General features: G+C 48.9%; 7 protein-coding genes across 7 annotated transcripts; 4 read left to right on the forward strand and 3 right to left on the reverse strand.

The window, feature by feature from the left end:
- Positions 1-561: 561 nt before the first annotated feature.
- On the reverse strand, positions 562-2,829 carry M437DRAFT_67435 (phenol 2-monooxygenase; the record flags this gene model as incomplete). The annotated part of the gene is made up of 4 exons (XM_041024936.1): positions 562-678; positions 851-2,166; positions 2,224-2,543; positions 2,582-2,829. 4 exons carry the CDS (start codon positions 2,827-2,829, stop codon positions 562-564), a joined length of 2,001 nt encoding a protein of 666 aa, XP_040878523.1.
- A 923-nt stretch (positions 2,830-3,752) lies between these two features.
- Positions 3,753-4,790, forward strand: M437DRAFT_51785 (uncharacterized protein; the record flags this gene model as incomplete). Its single annotated transcript, XM_041022241.1, has 1 exon — positions 3,753-4,790. The coding sequence occupies one exon, from the start codon at positions 3,753-3,755 to the stop codon at positions 4,788-4,790; it is 1,038 nt and encodes a 345-aa protein (XP_040878524.1).
- A 389-nt stretch (positions 4,791-5,179) lies between these two features.
- M437DRAFT_67437 (uncharacterized protein) lies at positions 5,180-5,815 on the forward strand (the record flags this gene model as incomplete). The annotated part of the gene is made up of 1 exon (XM_041024937.1): positions 5,180-5,815. The coding sequence occupies one exon, from the start codon at positions 5,180-5,182 to the stop codon at positions 5,813-5,815; it is 636 nt and encodes a 211-aa protein (XP_040878525.1).
- Positions 5,816-6,558: 743 nt separating this feature from the next.
- On the forward strand, positions 6,559-9,082 carry M437DRAFT_52298 (uncharacterized protein; the record flags this gene model as incomplete). Its single annotated transcript, XM_041022332.1, has 3 exons — positions 6,559-6,858; positions 6,915-7,173; positions 7,296-9,082. Coding segments are annotated over 3 exons (2,346 nt in total), but the record flags the coding sequence as incomplete, so codon positions are not given.
- A 1,993-nt stretch (positions 9,083-11,075) lies between these two features.
- Positions 11,076-13,484, reverse strand: M437DRAFT_12688 (RabGAP/TBC; the record flags this gene model as incomplete). Its single annotated transcript, XM_041018671.1, has 2 exons — positions 11,076-11,713; positions 11,966-13,484. Coding segments are annotated over 2 exons (2,157 nt in total), but the record flags the coding sequence as incomplete, so codon positions are not given.
- A 1,539-nt stretch (positions 13,485-15,023) lies between these two features.
- On the reverse strand, positions 15,024-15,908 carry M437DRAFT_67440 (uncharacterized protein; the record flags this gene model as incomplete). Its single annotated transcript, XM_041024938.1, has 3 exons — positions 15,024-15,134; positions 15,235-15,499; positions 15,772-15,908. 3 exons carry the CDS (start codon positions 15,906-15,908, stop codon positions 15,024-15,026), a joined length of 513 nt encoding a protein of 170 aa, XP_040878528.1.
- A 662-nt stretch (positions 15,909-16,570) lies between these two features.
- M437DRAFT_85952 (SUR7-domain-containing protein) lies at positions 16,571-17,439 on the forward strand (the record flags this gene model as incomplete). Its single annotated transcript, XM_041028374.1, has 3 exons — positions 16,571-16,583; positions 16,638-17,112; positions 17,175-17,439. 3 exons carry the CDS (start codon positions 16,571-16,573, stop codon positions 17,437-17,439), a joined length of 753 nt encoding a protein of 250 aa, XP_040878529.1.
- Positions 17,440-18,520: the final 1,081 nt, after the last annotated feature.

An 18,520-nucleotide genomic window follows, 5' to 3' on the forward strand; every position in this document is an offset into this window, starting at 1 on the left:
GTTGCGCTCACATGACGTAAGACCACTTTCATACCACATAAAAAGTAATATTGAACTGATACCTGTGCAGATGCCGTTGCAAGAACGAATTTTGCTATCTGTGTGTCAAAACATGGAAGGATTGCGAGTGCCCTTGGTTCACCGAAGAGCTCTTGCTAGAACGTGAAGCAGAGAGAGGTGTGGCTCCTGTTCCTCTTGGTGCTTGTCGTCACGGTGACTGGGAGTGGTATGAGACTGAGGACTTCTGCGACCACTGTGGTGATCTCCTGCCTAACTATCTCTTCCGTTGTCCAGGATGCTTGTTGCATTACTGTCGATGGTGCACTTATAATAGAGGACTCACACTTGCTTGAGAAAGACTAAGTTCTCACACTCTACAATGCTCAGTCTGCTTTCTCTTTGTCTGGCCAGAACATTGCTTCTCAGTTTTACTCGACTCCAATTAGCCTTTTTACTACGCTTACATCACCTCAAACTTTCAGCTAGAGGATCCTTTGTACTGAATACGAATTTTTTTTTTCCAGTATCACAGTGACTGTTCCAGGAATCTGCAAGACCATTTCATGCTTGTCTATCGACATCGCGTGTTTCTAAAGCAAATGGCTCTCGAACTACGCTCTTGTCTGGATTATAGATTTCATTAGGCCTTTCAAGCAACCTAAAAGGCAATGAGTTGATCTGAAGAACTATCTGCACAACTTCAACGTCACTGAGAGATATACATGACTCTGGCTCGAATGCTTGATTTCTATCGCAACGCTTGCTTCTACATATATAGACTCATCCCTCACTCTTCTCATGCATCCATCTTCACCTTCAGCTTCAAGATCCTTTCAAAATACCTACTCACACTCTCTAGATCCTCCAATTCTCCAATATAGCCCACATGCTGATCAGGCCTTACAACAACCAGACATCCCACTTCCTCGTCGATCCCAAAAGCCTTGTAGATATCATCTCTACTTTCATTGTCTCTAGCAAACATTTTCCAGTAATCGTGGCCTTTGCTGTCACTCCATGGATGGAATATATTCGGTAAGTCTAGAGCTGAGAAGGAGTTTCTGTTGCTCGTGTGGATGGTCAGGATTGAGATTGTGGAGTCGATCAGGGAAGAGGGTGGTGTGCAAGTATGGATGAAAGAGGATGGGGCAGAGAGGTTGTGGCCGAGGTTTTGGAAGGCAGAGAATCTGAGGGAGTTGCTGAGGTCGCCCGGGAAGAGGAGGATTCGCCATTGTCCGGTGCTTTTTAGAGTGGTGTGGATGTGGACTGCTTCTGCCGTGAAGTGGTTTGTCACGCGGTAGGAGGGTATGCGTTGGCCTAGAATCAGGTTGCTTGCGAGAGAAGGCTTGGAGTAGATTTTCTCCAGGCGTTGTGGTGAGCCTTTGCGGTCGATAGAGCCATTGGAGGTATTTACAGGACATGTCAAGAGGCTTGGACTATATTCCACAGCCACACCACTAACAAAATCACGAAAGGCTTCGCGGAACTCTTGATACCGTTTCGAGTTTGCAGAAGGTCCGTCGCAGTAGAAATCAGACATTGCGCGGTCTTTGTCTATGAGTTCTTTGGCTGTAGCCATACGTTCGGTATTGTAGGTCGCGAGGATCTCTCTGTTTCCTGTGCGAATGGCGGTGGAGATTTTCCAGATCAGGTTGTAGCTGTCTTGCATGGAGACATTCATGCCGGCTCCCATGGTTGGAGAATGCGTGTGTACGGCATCACCGGCGAGGAAGACGCGATCAAGATGGCTGAAAGATTGGGCTAGACGTTGACCAACCGTGTAGACAGAAAACCAGTCACAGTGACTATAGTCCAAGGTATATGGTTGGAGGATTGTGCGAGAAGTCTCGATGATGTCGTCAGGGGTTATCTTGCCGCGATCAAAGGTGCCTCCCTTGGCAGCGGACTCCCCTAATTGGACGTAGAATCTGACCAGTCCATTCTCTCGTGGTAAGGTCATGATACTGCCTGATGAAGAGTGGATCGCACAGGAGATTCTGATATCTGGGAAGTTGGAGAGTGGAACGAAATCCATGACACCAAAGTGTTTGTTGGTTCTGTCGCCTTCCATTTGTAGACCCAACGCTTTTCGTGTCCAGCTGTGTGCTCCATCGGTACCCAGGACATACTTTGCTCGCACGATCTCTGCTGCAATCTTCTCAGATGCTGAGAATGGGTTAGAAGATATCACAGGATTGATGAGGTTGGCAGGAAAACACATACCCGTAGAATCAGGAGAGCCAGCTCGTTCATCCTTGCCTGATTCTCGTAGGTGAGTTTCGATGGGATATGCATCGTGATCATCAACGCATGCTTCTTCAACATAAAGCTTCATAGGAGTCAAGTTGCGTTCAACTCGCACCGAATCGCCATCTCGTTCAAGAAAATTTAGAAAGGCTTGCTCGACACTGCCTTGACTGAGACTCACTTGAGGATATCGACTGCCAGGCAGATCTTCCTCGCCAGATCGCACTGACTCGCACCGCTCAATATGCTCTTCGCAGCCTTCCTTGGGATTCTGAGCAGAAAAGTCAGCCTTGGTTCTTCAAGTACGACAGCTTCGCCATGTGTACATGCCCACGAACTGATGTCCTTGATCACACAGGCTTGTCCGAGAATATCGTAAGCAATGCTCGGACTGCCAAAGCTATCCATGATTTCCAATGTCCTACAATGCAGACCATCTGCTTGGCCAGTCCTGATTCTTGTATCTTTGTCGTCAATAATTTTTGTTTTGAGCTTGCAGCGACTTGCCCAAGCAGCAGCCATCAATCCTGCAGGGCCAGCACCAATGATGAGGAGGTCAACCTCCGAAGTTTTTGGTGCCATGTCGAGCTAATCTAACGGATTTTACAAATCCGCGATAGTCCTCGATCCTCGATAGGTAGTCAGACAAGCAGGAAGATGCAAGGTTTAAGGACGAATCAGAAGCCGCCTGAGTAAAAGCAACCCTTACCAAGTACTTATTGGATGTTGACAGGAAAATCATCAAATTACCAAACATAACAAAAACCAGATCTGAAAGGGATAGCAATCGTATCTAGGATGATCTCATGCTAGATTAACATGTGATGCTTGGTTTCGTCACGATTTCAGGACGCTTTCGGAAGTCACGATAACAAGGGAATGCAACGCAAAACAGATACGGCGTATGTCCGATAATCAGCGGCACACTCGAAATATCGATATTATATCTCTCAGCTTATCGTTTAGACTCAGAACATGAGAGTCAGTGTCCACAGTCCACAAAGCGCAATAGCCGCAGCTAGAAGGGCAGAAGTTCAAGTCAGAAGCATGGCTAAGATTTATGGCCAGAAACGACAAACGCATCACCATGACTCCATGCTGCATTATCCTTCCTTAGTAAACATGTTGCATATCAACAGGGATATAGACCTCGGGTAAGCAAGTGCCTGCGTGCCTTGCATGTCTTTGCAACTCGGTATTCCAATCAGGCGGATAAGACTCCGCGTCAAGCCTAAATCAGCTGCTGGCAGGTCACGTCAAGATGACAGTCCTTTGTTTACCCCTCCTCCCATTCTCGATGATACCGGGAACGGGGAAGGTCCATTTTCCCATGTCATGATGTTTTCATGCGCGTTATGTCTACCCGTTTCGTTCTCTCCTCCTTCCCCCATCTTTTTTCCATTCTCGCGAGCATTACTTCTCTTGTCTTCATGCTTCTGAGCTCAAAGCCGAATCGCTATCCATTATCCTCTTCGTTTTAACATAGCTCGAGACAAGCATTGACAATGGAGACTCCTCCGCACTCGCCTGGGAAGACCGAGGTCGACATCATCGATATTCGCTCCTCGACTCACGATGTCTCATTGAAGAAAGAACTCGAAACTAGCCTATCAGCAACTCCACCAAGATTCCCATCGCTACTTCTCTGGGACGAGAAGGGCTTGCAGCACTTTGAAGCCATCACATACTCTCCCGAATATTACCTCACCAACTGTGAAATCGAGCTGTTGAAACAACACAGCAACGAAATCGCTCGACAAATTGCACCCGGCTCCATTGTCTTGGAACTTGGAAGCGGATGCCTCAGAAAAATCAAGATTCTACTCGATGCGCTAGAAGCCCAACATAAGCCTGTGGACTACTATGCCCTCGACTTGAGTCGTTCTGAACTCGAAAGAACACTTCTGGATATCTCACCTTCTTCGTTTCAATATGTGAAATGCCATGGGCTGCTAGGCACCTATGATGAAGGCCTGCGCTGGCTACAATTTGAATCGCATGCGACGCGTCCGAAGTGCATACTCTCGCTCGGGTCCACAATCGGTAGCTCGTCAGGTCCTGAAGCGGCCAACTTCCTCGGTGGCTTCGTTCAAGCAGTAAAAAGCTCAAAACAAAAGACCATCTTCGTCGTGGGTGTCGACGGATGCAAAGATGGCAACAAAGTGTGGCATGCATATAACGATTCAAAAGGTTGCAACTACCGCTTCATCTCCAACATTCTACATAATGCCAATAAAGTATTGGACTACGAAGTCTTTAACCCAAAGGAGTGGACTGTGAAAGGAGTGTGGAACGTCGAGCAGGGAAGTCATGATCAATACCTTGTTCCTCAGCAAGATTCGGTAGTTAGAGGTGTGCACTTGAAGGGAGGCAAGGGTCTGCACGTTGTCAGCAGCCACAAGTTTGATGAGGAGGACCAGGAGAAGTTATGGGAGGGTGCTGGTCTGCAGCTTCAGAGCTGCTGGAGGACCGAGCCTCACAACTATGCTCTCAACGTACTGTCCGTAGATGACACCCTCAACGGCGTTAGACATGCAGCATAGAAATAGTTCAAATCAATCATTTACTGTATAATTCATAGCTAATCATTTCCAATTTCCGCCTGATCCTTGGCCCTGGGCTTCTATGGCAAAAGTCTTTGTGCTTACGATGTTCAAGATTTCATACGCCAGGAATTCCAAAGCGAATTCCAATTTCGCTTTATACGTAGACATGGTTCATATATTGGTTTGATCGACGAGGATCTAAGAATTAGAAGGCCGCTTGCGAGCACTGAAATGCTGACTAAGCAAAAATTTCCTCGGCTTTGCGCAACTGCTGCACCTTGATGTTTCAGCATCGTCACCAAGCACGCTCAAAGATATTTTACCAATCAAAATTTTGGATACAAGAGATGCTCCGTGAAGTGCCAGGTTCACTTTCTCATCCAAACATGTCTCCTTCTCCCGAACCCATCACAACCTCTGAACTCCACGACGACATTTTCGGCTCAGCACCAAATTCTCCTTCATTATCACCATCACGAGACAATGACAACAACGACATCCAGATTCCTGCACAATTACTCAGCACGGCAAATTCAGAACGCTCTGATATTCCACGTTTGCGCAGTGTGCACGTGACTTCTGGTTATCGCGATGGGATTTCTGTGTCCAAAGCTGAACATGTCCAACATGGATTCGATGAGGGCTTCTCACTTGGCGCTGTCATTGGTATGAAGGCTGGTTTCTTACTTGGTGTATTTGAAGGCGTTGTTCGCGCTATCCAGTCTTCTGCCCCCATCAGTAAGGAAGTCAAGGAAGACGTGATTGCAAAATTCGTGAAGGCAAGAGAGGATTTGGGCTTGCAGAGTTTGTTTGGAAGAGATTGGTTTGGTGAGGATGGGATTTGGAAGTTTGAGGTCGAGGGAAAGCAGGAAGAAGAAGTCACATTTAGGGATGTGGCTGATGCGCATCCTGTGGTTGAGAGGTGGACGACAGAAGTCGAGAAGTTGAAAAAGACGTTTGGCATCGAGTTTCAAGTGAGAGCGAGACCAGAGGGAGATGATGAGGAAGAGACGACTTCTTGAGGTACCCTTATCAGAGCCTTATTCAACTCCAGCCGAACGCTCCTCGTGCACAATGAGTTCGACTGCGCAGTCTGCACTAGATCTCCTGCTTGGATCCTCACTGCCAGATCCGAACTCTGACTCTTCAAACGATTCCAGGCAACCTATGAGTCGGTACAATGTCTCGACTACAGGACTAAGCCGGCGTCAAAGATGTCGAATCTATGTCGAAGACTGGGATGCGGCTCAATGTCGTTATGCCATATGAGGATGTTTCGCCTGTGTTTCTTTAGTTGTGCAAGTTCGACTTCCTCACTCTGGATTTCTGGTGCACCTTCCATATCGGCAGTGGCACAAACGCGCGGCGTTCGGGCTGTTTTCATTATAGCTGCGACTTCCTTGTTCATCGTGTACAGATTCGCGATTCGGTACCATCCCCTCTCCGACGTGTGTATCGTCCGAGCACCCACCTACCTAGTTACTCTGTTTCGTCTGCCCTTCTTCTTTCTGGATGCAAAGCTACCACTCAACAACAACTTATGGTCATTCATCCCTTCCTGCAACAGATCAATATTCGACTCTACCGAACTTCGGCTGGTCACGGTCACATCAACCTTACCACCAAGCCGCTGCGTCTTCTTATCGCACTTGAACCACCACTCTCGACAGCTTCACCTTGCAGAACCCACCTCTAAAACCTCAATTACCAGTACGGGACCCTGCATTTCCAGTACGCCTCTGGTATGGCGACCAAGTCAACGGGAATGGCACATAGACTCCCTGCAATATCTCTCTCAGACGCTGGGCTCTCTTCGGACGAACAACGTGCCCAAGAGCTTGACAGATACTACACTCCGACCAATACATCAGTGTTGCGTTTGACAGAAAGGGACTCTGCGCTAACAGCTCATATGCAACTTTTGTGCTGGCGCCTGGGCATGCGAAGAGCGTTGGTTAGCCTCATCAACCGGGACACCCAATATTATGTTGCCGAGTCAACCAAGACAATGGATCTCCACAATCAGAACGAATATGTTGATGAAGATGATGGCCCCTTGTCTCTCGTACGTACGATCTCAATGCGAGTTCGACAGCGTGCTAATGATATACTTTGTGCAAGAACGCGAGTCATCCCAAGACAGGTATCCTATGTGCTGAAACCATCAAGGCCACGGCTGGATCTAACAGAAAGCCTCCTTATTTCGAAGTCTGCGACCTGGCTGCCGATCCCAACTTTTCTCAGCTCAACATCGTCGAGGAACTGAAGCTTACCTATTACTGTGGAGTTCCAATCACGACAAGCAACAACATCGTCATTGGTACCGTCTTTGTCCTAGACGACAAAGTCCGCGAACCACTCTCCTCACAGCACATACGCTGTAAGTATACAGACATGGTTCATCTAAGTGCACACTGAATACAACACACTCTTATTCAATACTTTGCACCCGGATCTCACATCGTAACCTAGCCTTGGAATCATGTTACTAACTCGTCGTAGTCCTCACGTCAATCGCCTACAATGTCATGGTCCACCTGGAAAATCGCAAACAGCGCATGGATGTTGACAGAATCATGAAGATGAATAAATCTCTTGCATCTTTCATGGACTCCCACCAAGATGAGAGAACGAAAACTCCGCCGGATCAAGATTCTTCAGCAGTCAATGATCCAGAGACTCGACGCAGCAGCACGGATAATTCTTCGGATGATGAGCTTCCGCAAGGTAATAGAGGAAGGGAGTACAATGAAATTTTCAATCGTGCTTCGACTCTACTGAGGCAATCTCTCACTCTACAAGAAAACGGCGGAGGCGTTGTTTTTCTTGATACCGCGCCAAAATCTTCGGGAAGAAGCAGCTCAGCTCATCGTCACCAGCGGCGTGAGAGTGGTCCCAAACAAGATTCTTCTCGACTGGTCGCTGATACTGCCCGCCTGTCTCGGACTCCCTCGGACGAGGATGGGAACAGGGACGACAGCCATAGATCCTTTGCAGCTATGCTCGCTTGCAGCGTCTGTGCTGCGTCTTCTGACCAGCCTCACCAGGAATGTCAGCTAGATAAGAACACGCCTGTCACTATACATGTGAAGACTCTTCAGAAGTTCATCAAGAAAGTTCCATCAGGACAGATCTACCATTTCCCAGAACTACGCGATCCTCAAACTGGCAAGGTGGTGAGGACAAAGTGCGGAAACTCACAGCATCAAGGCGATGTAGAGGAGGCCGACGTGAGATCCCTTTTCTCACACTTTCCTGGAGCGGTCGAAATAATTCTAGTACCTTTGTGGAATACCCACCTTGGTCGATGGTCTGTCTGCCTTGTCTACACACTCTCAGGCGAAAGGAACTTCACATGGGAAATTGAATATTTCTTCTGCCGAGCATTCTGCAACTGTGTTAAAGCTGAAATTGACCGTTGCGCCGTCGAGCTGTCGAATCAACAAAAAGGTGTCTTTATTGGGTCAGTCAGTCATGAACTGCGATCCCCTCTTCACGGTATCTTGGCCTCCTGCGAGCTCATTCAGGAGACTGAGATGTCGCCTTTCCAGGCCTCTCTCGTTGATACTACCGAAAGTTGTGCGCATACGCTTCTCGACACTATTCAAATGGTCTTGGACTTCAGCAAGGTGAATGCATTTACAAAGGATCAGCCCGGCGAGAAGTTGAACGTCAGGCCACATGTCGTCAAAGGAGGAGTCGAGCCACTCCTGAGCACATACTCTCATGTCAACATCGCTGCTATCGCGGAAGAAGTCATCGAAGGCGTGACGACTGGCTTCCTTGCCAAAAGCGATCCGAGCATGGAGTTGGGATTTTCTGGAGAAAGAGCAAAACGCGACGCCAAATCACTGGAAGATCTGTTGGCTATGCCACAGGCTCCTGTGGAGGTTATTCTTGATGTTAGTCCACCACAGGACTGGACCTTTATTACACAACCTGGATCATACCGGCGTATCATCATGAATATTTTTGGCAACAGCCTGAAATACACTGAACACGGCTACATCAAAATCGCCCTCAATTGCGAAGAGATGAGCACCAAAGACTCAGACCTCTCAATGGCCATGGTTCAGCTGAAAGTCACGGATACAGGCAAGGGAATTTCTCAAACGTATATGGACACCAAGATGTTCACATCTTTTGCTCAAGAGAATCCTTTAGCTCCCGGAACTGGGCTTGGGCTCTCTCTGGTCAGATCGCTGGTTGAGATGATGAATGGAGAAATTGAGGTTCGGTCTCAAGTCAACCACGGCACAGAGGTCACAGTGAAGATTCCAATGAAGCGTGCAAGCTCGCATACTCCACGCGACGGGTTTCACAGACCGAACGAAGACGACATCCAAATTCTGCGCACAGTTTTGCCGCGGCCTGAGATTGTGAACTTCCAACAAGACATTCTACCTAAGGACACACCTCTGAAGCAGGAGGGTTATGAGATGCAAAAGCATGCATTGGCTGCTTGTATCAATGGTTGGTACAAGATCGACGCTCTAGACGATTGGGATATGGTTACCAAGCCCGATATCATTCTTGTGGACGATATCCATCTCCTGGCAATCACGGAACATTTGAAGCTTTTGGAAGAGCTTGATACGGTTGTTGTGATGTTGTGTTCAGATCGATCCAGAACAACAGCGATCTCAAAAAATGTCAGCTATCCCAAACTGCACATAATGCCGAAACCATTTGGACCTTTCAAGCTTGCAAAGGCACTAAAGCACGCTCTGGACAAGCGAGGTCCTATCTCTAAGACAAACTCAGGTCCACCTATCATGGAAGAGGTTGGACCCCTGCCTGAGCTCAAGCCACCAAGCCCAACCCTGAGACGAGTTCCTTCACACTCACAGAATCTGTCCAAGAGAGCAAGGAATCCATCGTTTGACGGAAGCTTTCCTTTCCCCTCAATGCTCGTCCCGCCGTCTTCCCAATCGCCCACGCCGTCTATACCAGGTATCACGCCTCAGATCGAAGTGCCTGGCACTTATCATAGGCGGCTGAAGACACTCGATGTGCCTATGTCAGACCAAGAACCCCTTGAAAAGCATGATGAACTTATGCGTAGCCACAGCGAGGGCCAGATGGCTCGTGCACATCGCAAGCCTACTAAGCCTAAAATATTGCTCGTCGATGATAACGAAGTCAACCTCAAGCTCTTGCAAACATTTTTCAACCGCCGCGGCTTCACGGATATGAGGTTGGCTCGAGACGGTGTTGAAGCAGTCAAAGTGTACGAAGATGCCTTGCACCAGCACAGCCCTTTCCATCTAGTGTTCATGGACATCAGCATGCCGGTATGATTTGATCCCTTAGCTCTTTTGACAAGCTTGGTCGCTAACCGAGACACTAGGTCATGGACGGATTCGAAGCCACGAAACTTATACGACAGAAGGAGATTTCAGCATCGGCACACTCTGTCGAACCATATCACAGCTTGGTCATCGCCCTGACAGGCAACGCCAGTGCGGAGGATCAAACTGATGCTTTCACGAATGGCATGGACATGTACATGACGAAACCTGTCTCACTCAAGGATGTCGGAGAACTCATGAAGGCGTGGGAAGAGAAAACGGCAGTGTACGGAGCGAGAGGTGCAAGATTTGCACTTCTTGAGGGCAATGCAACTTCTGGCGAGAGTTGAAGGATGTTGTAGTTGGTGGCTTTCGCAGACCTTTGGAGCTTTACTTGCTTATCCTCAGATTACACACAATGCACAGATGCAAGTATTCTTCAATGACCGATGAAAGACATTCCTTTCTTCCTTTTTCGGCACGTCCATCATGGTTGATTCAAAACATTTGGGGCGAATGAAATGCTATAAGGAAGGTTCTAGAGTTCTTGATTGCTCTTTCAGCTATATGTGTAAATTCTCGCGTCGCAGTAAAGAGGGAAACAGAAGCGTGGCCTGCTACAAAGAAAGCACCTGATTCATACATAGCCCACAATCATTGTCCTCCGTCATCTCGAGTTCCGCCATGCTCTTCCTATGCTACTTTCCATACATGGTTCTCACTCCCCTCACATGGTGGGTGAATGACTAACACTCCTGCCCTTGCCAAACCAACCCCAAGGACTAGGCTTGCCACCAGCGCCCCCAGTAGCCACAGGCGCCAGCATCTCAGGCGTGTGCATGGGGCTAGGGCCCTGCATAGAACTAGGAGTATCCGGTCTCGACACCAGCATCTTCATTCTCTCCATTTCAGCTTCATGTGCTTCCATCTGTGCAATCATCATGGCCTCCATGGCGTCGATCTTGGCTTGCATCTCCTCCTTCTGCTGCTCCATTTGTCGGCGAGTCTTGTCGAGAGAGTTTTGCAAAAGCTCGTTCTCGTGGATAGCGGTTGCCTCGCGGGTTTTTGCTGCCACGAGTTCGACAAGAAGAGTCTCGTCCGAAGGAGGTGCGTGAGATGGTGTTGACAGAATGGTTTGGGACGTCAGTGAAGAGTTGCGTTTTGGGATCACTGCCGCACTGGATGTGGGAGTGGTCGAGCCAGAGTCCTCTTTTGAAAAATCTGGTTCGGTGACTTTTCTAGCAGAGCCGAACTTCTGGGGCTTCGCGAGGATTTCAGTTCCATCCTGTGATCTGATCATGCGGAGAGGAGGACCAGGGCGATGTTGTTGAGTGGCTGAGCGAGGAGATGGTAGAGCTTGGTGGGGTCGTACGCGAGGCACAGAGATTGTGATGTCAGGGAATGAGCCTGAGAGATCGCGAGAAGCCTTTTTCTCATGGCGACGATAGAGGGAGCGTCGGACTCTGATGGATTCAGAGGAAGGTGCTTCCCCTGCCTTGAGGGACAAACGAGCGTCCTTGAGATCTGACGATCTCTTCATGTGGCGATACGTGCGGTCCTTAGCTACGCGCTGACGCAGCTTCTGGAGCTCGTTTTCAAGCTTGACTGTGTACTCACTAGGAAGTGGCGCTTGCGAAGGTGGAGTCTCGCCATTCTCAGAACCACTGTCAGAGTCGAGTGATGTTTCGGCATCGAAAAGAGCACAGAGCTTCAGCAAAGAAGAATGGAGACCAGCATCTCGATCTTGGCCAGCAACATTGCCGGCAATGATACTTTGGGTCACTGATCTGACAAAGTTGGATTGTCTTTTCAGTGCCGTCATCTCCTCTCGAGTCTTCTCATGGTCGATTCTTGAAGGCAGAGTAGTGCGACGCTGTCTACGATAAGCATCCACGGTCTTCTTCTCGCGGAACAGCTCAAGCAAGTCGGCAACAATCTCTTGCGCTCTGACTCTTCTGGCTTCCTCTCTCTGCAGATTCGCTGCTGTCTGGGCGGCCTCGCGTTGCACTTCACTAAGTGCAATCAACAAACCCTCTACTTGTTCGTGCAAGTTCCTGTCTTGCGAAACAAAGGATTTGCGAGGCTTCGTTGGAGTAGCACTGTCTCTTTCGAGGTCGTCAACCTCTGTGGGCGCGGTGCTGGCATAGCTGTCGGTGCTTGCCATGCTGGCTCCGCTCCCTGAGATGGAGTTGAGAGTGGAAAGGGATTGTCCAGATGCTTTGCGACGAAGAGGTGCAGCTGGCGAAAGGGAGTCACTCTTGGACGTAGACCAGAAGTCGAAGAGTCTGAACGCGTTTCCATAAGTGCTGGTGAAGCCTAGAGCGCGAACGGTCTTGTCTGCCGAGCCTTTTTCTGCCTGTTTGAGGAACTGTTTGCCGAGCTTGTCCAGAGCGTCGCGAGTAACAACCTGCTTAAAGAGGGTGGTCACTTCTTCGATGAGTTGGTCCGGGTTGTTCTCGTATGGCTCCCAGATCTCGCGAGAAAGAAGCAGCTGCAACACGTCCTCCAATTCGGCCATGGCCAGTAGCTTTTGCTCATTCTTCAGTATGACAGCCAAGGCGACACGCATGACTGTTTCATCGGCACCCTCTGCGAGAACAATATCGTAGATGCGGAAAAGAGTGTCCAGAGGGCATGTTGTGGCGAAGATTGTCATGAACCATTGTGAAAGGTAAGCAAACTCAACGCCCAAGTTCTTAAAGTGTGCGACAAGTTTGGGGGCTAATGGGGTAAGTAGCTGTTGGAACTGGAAGATACGTGAGTGAAGACCAGTCAACGAGTGTGAGTAGGAGTCGCGAAGTCCGTGATTCTCCATAAGTCTGACGAAGACGCAGAAAGCGTCTCTGGCATCCATCTTCATGAGCAGAATGCCAACAATAAAGCCCATTCCCTGGCAGTAGCCAATCTCGGCGTCGTATAAGTTGTAGCATTTCAGGACCTGGCCGAGCATTGTCTGACCCTCGCCGCCAGCCTGGGCGAAGAGAGGGTGATTGGGGAAGCAGCGACCAACGTCCTTGTCAATGATAGTGTCCGAAGTAGGTGGTGCGCTCTCGATTTGTGCCAGCAGACGATCGAATTCTGAATAGAGTCTCTCTTGTCGTGCTCCAGCAATGCCTACCCAAACAACGGGCCTCAGGAAGTCTGGCACTCCTCTGTGTATCATGATCGGCGTCATTGTAGGCATAGAGGATAGGGCCTCTTCGTAGTCGCGGGTGACAAAGGCCCAGAAGTCGCCTAGACTCATGCCGAGGGCCTCCTTAGGGATGTGTAGACTGAGTAGCGAGGCACCGCCAATTGAAGCATTGCGGTCGTGATTGACGCCGTTTACGGTGGTGATGCCAGCCTTGGGGTCGGTAGCGAGGGCATTGTTCTCCATTTCGAGACGGGCGAGGAGAGCGGCCATGTGCTGTGGCTGGGTAAGTACTTGGGTGGTTGCGAACAGAGTCGTTGTTTGGGGTACCTCGTCATCGTCGTTTGCACCATGTCTAGGGGTAGCTTCGTCGATAGGAGAGCCAAGGGCCGAGTCTGTGAGTGGCACGCTGACCAGAGAATCTGTCTGTGTGTGGTGAGGGTGTGGGAAGGCGGGCGAGAAAGGCGTCTCGGCGGATGTTTCGAGGGCCATTTCTAGCGGAGCGTGTATTGTTGATATTCTAGGGGTATGATGTCGTGGTACGTGTCGTGTGTAAAATGCAATCGAGGGTGACCAGCAATCCCTTTGTTCGTCTATAACATGTCGCTCTGACCTAGAGAGCAGACAACAGGCAAGCAGCGTGCAGTATGGCTGCTGTTCGGGAAAAGCAGTAAATAAGGAAGGGACGCGTCGAGAACAGCCAAAGGAATGAGACTGATGATATCGTCGCTTTCGCTTCAACCAGACGTTGTCGTTTTCTGCACACGCAACTTCAGGAGTTCACCACGACGTGCAATTCGAGTAACCAAGTAGCAACCTCGAAAACCCATCAACGGTCCAGTGAGGCAGCCAAAGGGCTCTCGCTGTATGAAACGGCCATAAGGTCCCCCTGATTGCATTTCCGCGCTACCCGAACCTTTTTCCACACAGCGCACGCGCCCTGAGTCAAGCTAATTTCACCGCAACCAGAGATTCGACACATCCTTGACATCTGTTTGTTCCATGCTTCTTCCATCGCTTCTGTAGCCATCCAATCAACAATACACCATGCCCTCCTCCATCGTGTCACGCCTTCAACAACATTTCTACGCGCTTCAGGAGGTCCATTGTCTAGTCTGCCTGATAGACGTAACCTTTTCCCCGCGTTGTCATGGCAAGTATCACTATCCATTTCCCAAACGTTGTAATCTCTGCATAACCGTCGTCTACCGTCTTGTCTGTCTATCCTCATCATTCACAGCGCCGTCAGCCGTGTACATGAAGACATAGGTATTCCGCCTGCAGACCATCTTTGCATCATAAAGCGGCACAAGTCTAATGACCTGTTCATATATGCGAAAACGCCATCCATAGCATCTTCTTGCATCCACGTCATATCAAATTTGGCAGAGATTTGATTGACTACTCTTTGCCGCAGTCTCTTGAGGTCACGAGTCGTCGCAAGACAAATCTTTACATCAAGATACGACTTGGTAGGATCATCTCGCCTGAGCTGCATTCATGAAATACGCGAACAACCAGCTATTGTATATTAATTGCATTCTCTATCATCTACATAAACTCTACGCGCCATCGACACGCCCCTCACTCTGTTCTGCTTTTCCTTTGCAGCAACGGTTTGCAGATACAAGCCTCCCGACGGCACAGACAAGCAGCGGGTAGTGAAAGGGGCAATAGTTCTAGAGTATGCTCTAATTGACCTAAGACATGGATGCATGCAGTGCTGCTCAACAGGAGCATCTGTACCAGCTTTGCAGTCTCGAATACACCTCTGCTCGGTTTGCATGAAAGACGAAGTGCTGTTCATACTTAGCCGCGCGGTTGTTCAGTCCTGCGTGCATCTTGGCGGCTAGTTTTGCTTGCCTTACGACCTGATGGGCACTTGGTCTGTGCTGCGTCAAATCTCCCCTGAGCCATCTTCTACAAATTGATTCAAAGACTCTCGATCTCGCATGGTTCGAGGTCTGATGGTACCTCTCGATAAGTCTTTGAGATGAAGAAATCGTCAGCGTCTTCTTACCTGTTCTTTGCGCATGGCGATATCTAGCGCACTCGCACTCAGCTCAATTGCGAGCTCTAGTGCTTTCGACCTGGTCATTGCATCGATTGAGTCCGCAGCCTGACTCTTGCCTTCTCTATGATTTTGACTTTGGTCGCCAATCTCGTGAGATTCGAAGAAGTTTTGGGCTTCATCGTAGGCAGCGCTCGTAGACGAGCTCCGAGCACGTGTCAGGGTCTGTCGCGTCAACCCTGACTCTCGGCTATGACCTCCACGTTGACCATGCCTTCAGTGCAACAACAGTGAAGACGTCTTCGATTTTGTCCAAGTCCAATTGGATATGGTATGCAAGTCTGTTGTTAGTGCGAAGGCCAGTAGACGACGAAGGACCAAGAGGTGTAGTGGACCTGTTCTTGGATGTGACGTGACACCCAAGACAGCATCTGAGGTCAAGAAAAGTCGAAAGGCAAGTTTCATTGGGATCAGAGGCTCAAAGTTGTAGACTTTGTTGGCTGAGAAGCATGGACTCGAGAGTCAGGTTTTTGTGGTACTGCTGACAGAGCCACATCCTCAAGTCCGGACTTGGAGCTTGGGAGAGTGAGTGCAGCCACATTAGTAAGGTTGTCTTGTTGGTCTGCGCCTTGGGACGGGTTCGTGGCTGGGGCATTTGAAATGGAGACTCGTTCGCACAACATGGTCGAGATGATGGACAAGATTGGCGTGGTAGAGCCACCTTGCGATGGCTTGGACAGTCGGTGTCGTGTGTCGGGGCGCCATTTATTGGGCCTGGACGAGCTGACGGTTGTGGCTTGAATCACTGCAGATCCTTGTATCCCTGGAGACCGTCATCAGACCGACGTTCGCACCCGTGGAATGTGCAATCAAATCTCAATCCCAACTGCTCATCTTCTTTGTACCTCGACACATACAAACAGCATCAAAAAGTTAGCCTTCAGCAGCGCCAGATCTTTGCTTCATAGAAACTCGATCTGAGAGCGTTCAGGCACGAATCATCTGCAGACCCTTTGTGGATCCAAACAGTATCGACAGTGAACCTCTTCCCGCGCCTTGGCACCGTCTAGCGCAAGAGCGAGCTCAGGCGACGTCATCTGGGAGCAGCAATTGGCAGCCGAACCTTGTTCCAGCTCTCAGACAAGGTCAAAGCAAAAAGGCTGCTCTTCACGTCACCAACGCCGACGACTCGTGCGACGACTCTTTAAACCACCCTGTGACCTGCCCTGAACTATCGTCTTCTTCCCAGACACCAGCCATCCCCACAACCAGCCCCCCGACCACTGCCCTACCCTAGGCCACGCATTAATTAATAGCTTCTCGACCTCCGACACACATCTACACAATGGCCGTAGCGCGTATGTTTCTCCATTCAAGCCCGAAACCACTTGCGACACTAACATAGCTTATAGGACCCGTCCTGGGATTGGTTTCCCTCATTCTTGTGGCCGCCGGACTTCTCTTCCAGTTCTTCGTCATCCTGTCCGGCGTGTCAAACACCACTCCTCTCAACAAGACATACTTCATTCAGGTCGACACGGCAGGAACTGCCGCACCTCGCAACCCCTCTCGCTGGACTTTCTTCTACATTTGCGGTGTTCAGAATGGCCTTAACGCAAACTGCGGTGCTCCCGTCCCTGCCCTGCCTTTCAACCCTCCAGAGAACTTTGGCAGCACCCAAGGCGTTCCTGGAGCTTTCATCGGAACTCACCACTACTACTACCTGTCGCGTTTCATGTTCGCTTTCTACCTGATCGCCCTCTTCTTCGCTGCCATTGCCTTGTTCACTGGTCTCCTTGCTCTCTGCACCCGTCTTGGCTCTTACCTCTCTGGCCTCACTGTCGCCATCGCTGTCTTCTTCCAGGCCCTTGCTGCCTCTCTCATGACGTAAGTTCAAACATCAAGACAGTCTTGATTCTCCACAAGTACTGACACTTCTCTCCTTTCAGCGCATGCTTCGTCCAAGGTCGCAACGCCTTCCGTCGCAACGGACAGAGTGCCAAAATCGGTGCCTACGCCTTCGGATGGACTTGGGCAGCCTTTGCCGCCTACTTCCTCGCCATGGTTCTCTTCTGCGTTGGCGGTGCTGTCTCCAAGTCTAGCAGCGCCACTCCTCGCAAGGGCGGCATGTTCGGTCGCAAGGCTAGCACCCGCTCCCGTGGCAGCTTCATCGACTCGGAGAGCCAGAGACGCGTCAAGGAGGAGTACGAGTAAAAAGATCGACACACTCTAGAAACAGCTCTTTGTTTACGAGTTTCCTTGTCTTTTTTATCTCACGCTCATGATATCCCCCCATTTCCACAGGCCTGCCACTTTGACAAGTGAGTGCAGGGCCTGTCTGGACGGTGTTTAGCACACCGCCTTTTTCGTAATGTCATCTGATTTGGTTGTACCATTACTACCCATGTTTTCTGGTTTTTTCTGATGCCTTATGCGAGCAACGAGCAACACACAATACCTAATGTCTTTTTCTTATCCTCACATTGTGTAATATCTCATCTTGCTTTGGTCGTTGTTTTCCTTCTCCAGTTCTTGACTATATATCATGATCGAATTTGGAAGCAGTCAATCACGATAAATCATCATTGTCACGGTCGTGTTTTATTATGTGTGTTTCTATCTGTGTGCAAATCCCGAAGACGAATAGCGAGGATATGTGCTAATTTGCAACGGACGCGACTCGAAACTTACCGAGAGACAGGGTCATGCCTTAAACACTGTCCATAACATGTGTTATTTCATAGATTTCACGGCAAGTGCCGCTAAGACTGCTATATAGCCGAGGCTCTTGCCTCATTAAATTTAATCAGTCCCCTCTACAATTTCATCTAGTAGCTAAGCTCTAGTCTTAAGGCATTAGGCCTTAAGACAAGGTCTTCTATAATCTTATCTTTATTAAACCTAGAATCCTAGCGTTTCGCTATAGGAACTAACTTAGTAAGGATCTACTATAATAACTGCTAAAGCTATTTTACTAAATACTAGAAATTAGTCTACCTTACTAACTCTAAGACTTAAACTATAAGAGATTCTTAATAGAATGTAGATACTATATAGATATAATAAGGTTAGTAAGAATCTCTTAACTACTATTCTAATTAATTTCTAATAAGATAATAGTAACCCTTACCCCTAGAGATAAAGAAGTTATTAATCTATGCATAGGACTTAAGAAAGATATAAAAGAAACTATCTTTTTACTTAAGAAGAGAAGAATAACTATATTAGCTTCTCCTTCTTTATTAATCTATTAAGAAATAATTAAGATGTCCTCTAACTAACATTCTAAATCTAA

This window comes from Aureobasidium melanogenum (genome assembly GCF_000721775.1).
Source record: "Aureobasidium melanogenum CBS 110374 unplaced genomic scaffold scaffold_15, whole genome shotgun sequence".
NCBI classification, from domain to species: domain Eukaryota; kingdom Fungi; phylum Ascomycota; class Dothideomycetes; order Dothideales; family Saccotheciaceae; genus Aureobasidium; species Aureobasidium melanogenum.